Genomic DNA, 8,797 nt, shown 5'->3' with positions numbered 1-8,797 from the left:
CCCAAGGCTGAGTTGTGAGGGTCTCTAGAGATAGACCCAGCGGCCCCGCGCGCCTCGGAAGGTCAGGGACTCGCCTGCCTCCGCTAGAGGGAGCGCGGGACACAGCAATGGGGGGCGGGGAGGGCTGCCCCGGCCAGACGCCGGCGCTGCTAGGAGCCGCTGGCAGGTCCCGCCCCGTCCGCGTCTGGGCCCGCCCCCTGGGTGAGGGATGATTGACTTGGGCCTGACAGCCAATCGGGCCGCGTTGGTGCGGGCCCGGGGAGGGGCGGCGCCGGGCCGGCTCCCGGAGCGGAGCGGTATTTACGGCGCGCAGCCGGGCTGGAGGCGGCGGGCGCAGCGGGAGCCAGCGGCTGCCCGTGTCTGTGCGCGCTCGTCTTAGCAAAGCGGCCGCCGTGAGGGAGTGAATTCGAGAGCTCAACCCAGAGTGCGACCCGAGCGGAGCAAAAGAAGCGGTGCCCACAGAGTCGGCCGGCCCCCTCGTCTCGTCGGCACTCCCTCCAGCCGCCTTCCATGCTCGGGACGCTGCCTGTCCCCTCGCCCCGTCGCTGACGGCGCCCGCCTCCCTGGGCTGCCCTCATGCACTGCGCGCTCCGGGAGTCGTAGGCTGCAGCTGCCCGCGGCTCCGGGACCGGCGGTGGCTCCGCGGCCGTGGGGGCGTCAATGGATCGCCATTCCAGCTACATCTTCATCTGGCTGCAGCTCGAACTCTGCGCCATGGCCGTGCTGCTCACCAAAGGTGGGTGTCCGCCGGCGGGCAGGGGCGCGCGGGGTCCCGGGCGGCCGCCCTGCGAGCCTTTGAAGCCGGCTGCCGGGGCTTTGTTAGCGGCGGGCGAGGCTGCCTCCCGCGCCAGAGCCCGCAGGTCACGGCAAGCGGCTTGTTCTTAGAAGTCGCGGTGGTGACTTCGCGGCCGACTCGGGTCGGTGTCTCGGGCCCGGCTCGTGGACAGGCAGTCAGACCTCAGGGCAAGCGGTTGTCAAAATGTTTGTGTCCGTCTGTCTGCAGTGAACTGAAGAAGGTTTGCGGCCGGGGAGCGGGCGGTGGTGTGGGCTCGGACGCCGCCGCCCTGCCTACCCCGGGGCGGGGAAGCCCTGGCGGAACCGCAGACCCCGATCCTCAGCCGCGTCGTGCCTGGGCGTGTGTCTCTGCTAGTGAGTGTGCCACTCTGTTTGAATCTGTTTCTGTGTTTGAGTATATCTTCGTGCTTGAATGTCTTCGTATTTGAATATGTTTGAAAGTGTCTGGATTTGCATATGCGAGCGGTTTGAGTCTGCCTCTGTATTTGAATGTGCCTCTGCTCACGAGTGTTTCTTTGGTCTCTCAGCGAGTGCCTTTGTGAACCAGCGAGTGTGTGCCTCCCTGAGCGCAGGTGTCCGGGGTGTGTCAGTGTGCAGGAGTATATGCTGTGTTCTTCTGAGCGGCTGGGAGGAGAAGGCTGTCAGTGGTCCCCATTCCCACTCACTTCGTATTTCACAGATACTACCAAAAAACAAAAACAAAACAGCGCTTAGTTTCTTTTCCTCCCCTGCAGACTTTTACCTTTTAGTTTGAAATAACCCAAACTCCATCTAGATCTCAAGGTTTCCCCACCTACCCTGCCATGAACTACACATACTTTTTTTTTTAATAGGAAGTGTTGTTTAGCTTTGCACCCCTCACTTTTCTCTAATTGCCATGTAGCAGGCATGAGGTTAAAGGATAAGCCAGCCCAGCAAGGATGATGTGCTACAGTATTTATTTATTTTGGAAGGAAGGGTGTAATTAACCCTAAATAACAGCCCTCTCAGCCCGAGAGGGGAGCCTCCTGGTCCTATCAAAGGCGGGCAGAGCAGGGAGGGACTGAGGCTGACATGAAGTCACAGATACCGAAACTATGTGCCTGATAATGATATAATTAGGGGATCAGAGATTTCTGACTGCTGCTGACTTCAAAAGCTTTAAAAGAAGCCAGCAGCCTCTCCTGTAGCCATCTTGACTAAAGCAGACATTTTTGTTTAATCACTACATACAGTAACAAGAGGGGGGCGGGGGGGGGGAACAGAAGAGCATTGTTCACCGTTTCAAAAGACCAGTCCCCTTTCTGGCCTTTTGTATGCCACACGAAGAAACTTTATGAAACAACAGAAATATAGTTTTAATACAGTAACACAAAAGTTAATTCAACTTGCTCAAATGTGGCTCCAATTTTATAAAAAAAGTCGTTAGAACTTTCCTAGTTACCTGTCAAAATTTTATTAGACTGTTTCAGGTCATTGAAAATACAGTATGTTAAATAGGCTCTCATAAACATTTAAGCAGCATTTCACTTGCATTCAGGTTTTTTTTTTTTCCCCCTGCATGACATCTGAGGTGAATAGGATCAAAAGTGACTTAATCTGTTTTATTTCAACCTTAAATCTCTATATATGGAATTTGTCAGACTAGGGACATATAGTTATCAACCACATCATACCAGTGAGCTTTATGCAAAAAATCAAGCTGGAAAGAGGAGCAAACCTCTGTAAAGCAAACTCCTATCTTGAAGGTCTTCCTGGAGAAGGGTCTTGGGCCCAGACAAAGGACAGGGAGTGCAGATACAGAAATGCAGAATAAGCAGCAAGACCTCCAGCTTTGGACCGTTAAACCCAGCTTGCCGAAGATCTACATATAGTTGGCTAGTCTTTTTAGATCTGAAGCATTAGCAGCCTCTGGTGAAAACTGAGCATGCCATACGGTGGCCTGGAATTTGGACAGATAATTAAATGAGACACCTGACTCAGGCATTCACAGAGAGGAGTAAAGGTGAGGGTAGGAAGAGGGGTTTGGTTTCAGAGCGGCGGTTTCAGTAACTAGACAGAACTTCAGATTGGGAAGCTGGAGAGAGGCGTGTGCATTCGTTTAATATTAAACAGCAGCGTTAGCTGTGGCATGTGACAATGACGAGTCCACTGGGTTGGAAATCATATTAGTGATAACTCTGAGACCCAGCTTATTTCAACTAGAAATTGATGTTAAAAGCCCCAGATCTTACATTGCAGCAAAATGTTAACAGTGACTCACAAAAGTAAGTTTTATAAAGGAAACTTTAATCACTTCCTGTAGAAAAATTTGAGGTTTCCTTAAGGATTTGTCATTGAACCAGCAGAGAGGATTTTCAGATTCAGTGTTTCCCCTTTTAGATCCCATGTTGAATTACATGTAAAACTGGGGGGTTAGGGGGAGGAGACGTTAGCCTTGCAGTTTTACGTTCTCCCCTCCACCCCCAGATTTATGACTTTCCATTTGGGCTGAAAGAAATTGACTTTGGCAAGCAAACCACTAATTGTAAACTGCCTAGTTCCTGTTTTACAATATACTAAAAGCTCCTCTGCATGAAAAGATCTTTATAGGCAAAGTTTGCCTTTTCTAGAGAGGTTGCAAATAGCTGCCCAGTTTCATAGTTTTAAAACCTCCTGACTGGAGCAGTTTCTAGATTGTGTTTCTAGTTAATAACTTTATAAAGTGTTAGCTAAAGCTCTTAAATCTTGGCACAGCCCCTCGAGGTAGTAAACAATTCAGTAGTTCCGATCAAATATTTATACTGACAAAATAAAAAAGCTTAGCATTTTCATTTTGTATGGTCATGTAGGATTAAATGAGTAAATGATGTAATTTTGCCTTAGTGTAAGAGAAATTATTGTGATTATTATTTTCCTTCACCAACAAAAGTATTACTTTTAATTACTCACCTAACGGAAACCTACATTGAACTTTGATTCTCTGCTACTGGGGTTAATACATTTCTAAAATTGTATTTAACTGGGTTGAAATTAAAGCACAGGCATCACAAAGGGCTTTCCCAGTCTGCATGGTCTACTGTTGTAAGCACTCAGCTGAATATTCTAAAAGTGCCTTTGAGCTTGGGATTTAGCATTCACTTAAGCAGACGCATGATCTGGTGTCTGAAGCAGTTTGATGCAATTTCTCATTGTTTTCAGGTGAAATCAGATGCTACTGTGATGCTGCCCACTGTGTGGCAACTGGCTATATGTGTAAATCTGAGTTGAGTGCCTGCTTCTCTAGGCTTCTTGATCCTCAGAACACAAATTCCCCACTCACCCATGGCTGCCTGGACTCTCTTGCAAGCACAGCAGACATCTGCCAAGCCAAACAGGCACAAAACCACTCTGGCACCACCATACCCACATTGGAATGCTGTCATGAAGATATGTGCAATTACCGAGGGCTGCATGACGTTCTCTCTTCTCCCAAAGGAGAGGCCTCAGGTAGGTAGTAGCGCTTTCTAACCAAATGCTTGCCTGATCTATATAGTTTTGTAACAGCCAAGACTTTGTATGTCTGCTATTGATTTTGTTGTTAATCTAATTAGAGACAGCAGAGGGAGAAGAATGGCTGAATGCAAAAATGCATCTCTCTTGAGTAGCTTTTATGTCTGCTTGAGCATTAGATGTCTGTCTACATAATAGGTTTTGCCTGTTTTTTCAAGTTGGAAGACATTAAAAGACCACTAATACTCTGTAATGAGAGTCTGTAAACAGATGTTTTTGTAATCTTTTGCATTGTTTTTGCAACATTTATTTTCTAAATATTGTTGACTTAATTGTCGGCTATATATTGGGGTGCCTGGTTTAAAATGGATAGATGAGCTTGAATGTGGACAGGAGAGAGGTTAACATAGTTCTGCTTGTGCTCCTTTAGGACAAGGAAACCGGTATCAGCATGATGGTAGCAGAAACCTCATCACCAAAGTGCAGGAGCTGACTTCTTCCAAAGAGCTGTGGTTCCGGGCAGCAGTGATTGCTGTTCCAATTGCTGGAGGGCTGATTTTAGTGTTGCTTATTATGTTGGCCTTGAGGATGCTGCGAAGTGAAAACAAGAGACTGAGGGATCAGCGGCAACAGATGCTCTCCCGTTTGCACTACAGCTTTCACGGACACCATTCCAAAAAGGGGCAGGTTGCAAAGTTGGACTTGGAATGCATGGTGCCGGTGAGTGGGCACGAGAACTGCTGTCTGACCTGTGACAAAATGAGACAAGCAGACCTCAGCAACGACAAGATCCTCTCTCTCGTTCACTGGGGCATGTATAGTGGGCACGGGAAGCTGGAATTCGTATGACCGTGTCTTATCTGAACTGAGCTTCTTGGACGCTTGAAGGCTTTTGAGTTCCGCTGGACAGGAGCACTTTATCTGAAGAAAAACAAACTCATGTAATCAACTTTGAGAGACAAAATGACCTCTGCAAACAGAATCTTGGATGTTTCTTCTGAAGGATTATTTGCACAGACTTACATACAGTCAAATGTATTTTTTGCTTTGAAATTATAAAAAGCAAAGAGAAGACTATGTACACACTGTTACCAAGGTGATTTGCATCTGAGGGAGCTGGAATGAGTACCTAAATAAACTAAAATGTGTTGTATGTAAGCTCTTACATCTTGATTTATTGTAAAGATTTAAAAATATATATCTATATTTTTGTCTGAAATTGAGCAGTGTCTTGTCATAAATTAAAACTAAGTGGGAAGTGTAAGACACTACATGTTAATTATATAAATGAAAATCTGTTGCTCAGACAAGGGTCTAACTATAGGATTTGGCTTGATCTTCCTTCCTTTGTGTTTTTTTAGAAAAACGAGACCAAAATCTTTCTTATTCTTACATGCATATGTGTAATTTTCCTACAGCATGTAGAATATCTAAATGGACTGCCCATCATTTAGTGTCTTACTCACATTTTTCGTTTGGATCATTCTGGTTTTTTAACTTTTATCTAAGAGAAATCTTAAGCATATGTATACCAGGTCAGATATGATTGATCTGTTACTGAAGTTGCCTTAGCAAGTCTACTATTACTTATCAACTTGATCCACTTGCTCTTTAATACTTTTAAATATGTCTACCTCCAACCAGGAAAAAAAACACCTAAAGTAAACTTTTTTTGGTAAAGTTAGTCACTGCCTACTTCTACTGTTTACTCTGTCTCTAACCGAATTAAATATTTTGGACTCCAAGTTAGCCAGACTTTATTGCACCATGCTCCCAGTTTTCAAAACGTCTTTAATTATACTAACATTTTATCTTATTTTTGACTTCTGAAATTTTAGAAAGGTTTTCCATAGTGAACACTATATATCAATTGAGATTTAAATAACACACAGTGCTTCTAGTTTTTCTTCCCCAAATGATCCTTTTATTAACATAACCAAACAAAACATTGACTTTAACCATTAACTTAATACACCGGTGTTTCCGCTCCTGTAGGACTTTCTGTCTGGCAACACTGTCAAGCCTGAGTTTAAACCCATGTCACATTTGTGTACCTTTCTCCCCAAATGGATCTTTTTAATCTTAAATAAGAATAATTTGCCATGTAGGGTTTTCCCTCAATTCTTTTGTATATTGGAAACTTTTGCTTAATTAACCTATTGCCTACATATTTGAGTATGGGGTTTTCTTTTATGAATATTATAGAATTTTTTAAAAAAAAATCGTCTGGAATATTTTATGATGAGTATAATTTGGGTCCCTGAAGACAGATGCAGTAGCCAAGCTCATTGAAGAATCTGAATGGAAAGGACTAATCTAAAAATGAATAGTTAGATTATTTAATAGTTAATAGACCACAGCCCAAATAAATTAGGCTATGGAATAAATATGCATCTTAATAAATGACAGATTTGTTTTGTGCTTTTTGAGATTGACAGTTTGTGCATTCATGCGTTAACAATTTATAAGATGTGTTAAGTTTTATGTGTGTCAATTTTTGAGGGAGCCAAAGAATTGTTTAACCTAACTATTGATCAAGATTGCCATTGATAAAATTTCTCCCCTCACCTTCGCTTTCTAACTCTATGTCAAAGTATAGTATTTCCACTTAGATTAAAAGACTTTCTCCTTGTGCCTTCTCATTTCCATACAAGTTCAATGATAATTGGCCAGACTTTATTTCACTTCTGTAGAGTTATTTCCTTCTGCTTGCCCTGCTATTCTCTATTCATTCCATTTCTCCCAAGTACCAGGTAACAAAGAACTCATCAATCCATTAGGAAATAGAGCAATGAAGGATTTAAATTCATGTGCTTAGAAACACTTGGAATTCAATAAATTCCATATTCCAGGAAAGGCCTGTGGCCAGGCTAAAGGTAAAATCACACAACTTTAATGCAAGGTGAGTGCAGTGTCTTCACTTGGTTCTGTTTCTTCATCTGGATCTTGTTCTTTATACTGTAGATTCATGAGACTGTTTGCATCTCCCTTTTCGGTGGGGTGGAGGCACTGTGCCCATGCTCTGTCAGACTGGGTGTTCTGGTGCTCATGTTCCAGCCACTTAATAGACTGGCCCTGTCTCTTTTGCTAATAACAATCCTCTTCTTTTAAATCCTGTCATTCATTTAGTATTTGCACATGTCTTAAAGTCAGATCTAGGCATAACTTAGCTTTTCAATGAAAATATTGCAGGTTTCCCAACATTGATTTTTGCTAAGAACTAAATATAGTTTCTACTTTTGCTTTCCTATGAGAGTGTAGAAGATGCCAAGAATGGAGATAAAAGACCCTTCATGAAATAACTACCTACCTGATTCAGTGATGTAAGAATGGTAATGACTGGTTTATTTGTTTTTCCCTCATAGAGATGTTTACTGTTACTTGAGGTGTCAGTACAAGGCTGGGCTAACCAGGAACAGCCCTTGTTTAATATTGACACAAAACTCCCCCATTTCTAAGTGTAAATTTGCCCAAACCAGAGACAAATGGGACCAAATTTGCCGTGTTTCTGTATCTACACCCCTTACATTCTATCCCTTTAAAAAAAAAATTGATCTGAACGTGGTTATGTCTTTTATGTTACTCCCCCGCCCCTTATTTTGAATGGCTCAGAGGCTTTCTAGAAATTGACTAATGTGTCTCTAATTTCTGCTGAACTGATTTTATTAAAAACACCACACCATAGGGGGTTTGACCTTCTAAAATACCAAATGCGTCTGCTTTAGAAAATCACAAAACTCGCCTCTGAAGAGCTCATAAATCTGGTTTCAATGTGAGTTGATTATAGGCTACAAGCTTGAAAGCAGTGGCATCTAGTATCATGAATCTGAAACTAGCCTTTTGGGGCCAAGACAGCTTTTTTCCCTTACAACCTCTGTCTCAGTTCAAATAACTAAACTTCTAAAAGTTTCCTGGTGTGATGAGGCTGAGCTCACAGGATAGTAGTCAAGCTCACTTTGGAGTCTCACAGATGGGTTCAAAGGCTGTCTTTGTCCCTAATAGCTGTGTGAACTTGGGCAAATGACTAGAGCTCTTAGAATACTAAGTTTTGTTACCTATAAAATGGGACCAAGGTAATACTGTATTATGAGATTATTATGAGTAAATAGTGGCCCAACTTCCCTCAAAATTTGAGAACTTGTGCCTATTATTTACTTGACTTTTTCATATTTCAGATCTTTGCATATTTGAGATTTGAAAGCCCTTTAGTCACCTGCAGGCTGGATTTAGTATTTTTAATATTTGCTTTAAATTTATTGTTTTTAGTCTCATATCTACGAATTGTGTTGGTTTGTAATTATTTACTTTTGGAATAATCTAGGTGGCTACTAATAACATTTTAATTTGATATAGGTATTTTGTTTTTTGATGTTTGGCAGAACGAAGTTCTTTTAGAGTTTTAGCTGTTCTGGATGGTTAACCCATTGAGAAAACCAAGAGTAAAGTTAAGTGACAGATAATGTTTCAGAATTGCTTGAACAGTTTGTGTCTGATTGATGTATTCTGGACAAGTGGTACCATCAATTACAATTTGCCCCACAGGTGTTCCCAA

At 42.8% G+C, this 8,797-nt stretch overlaps 1 protein-coding gene across 1 annotated transcript; it reads left to right on the top strand.

Annotated features, from left to right (window-relative positions):
* Window positions 1-281: 281 nt before the first annotated feature.
* Window positions 282-5,464, top strand: BAMBI (BMP and activin membrane bound inhibitor). Its single transcript, XM_036351944.1, has 3 exons — window positions 282-736; window positions 3,955-4,242; window positions 4,676-5,464. The coding sequence occupies exons 1-3, from the start codon at window positions 661-663 to the stop codon at window positions 5,092-5,094; spliced, it is 783 nt and encodes a 260-aa protein (XP_036207837.1). The 5' UTR covers window positions 282-660; the 3' UTR covers window positions 5,095-5,464.
* The last annotated feature ends 3,333 nt before the right edge of the window (window positions 5,465-8,797 follow it).

This window comes from Myotis myotis, unplaced genomic scaffold (genome assembly GCF_014108235.1).
Source record: "Myotis myotis isolate mMyoMyo1 unplaced genomic scaffold, mMyoMyo1.p scaffold_m19_p_1, whole genome shotgun sequence".
Classification (NCBI taxonomy): Eukaryota; Metazoa; Chordata; class Mammalia; order Chiroptera; family Vespertilionidae; genus Myotis; species Myotis myotis.
This window is presented reverse-complemented; position numbering and strand designations above follow the sequence as displayed.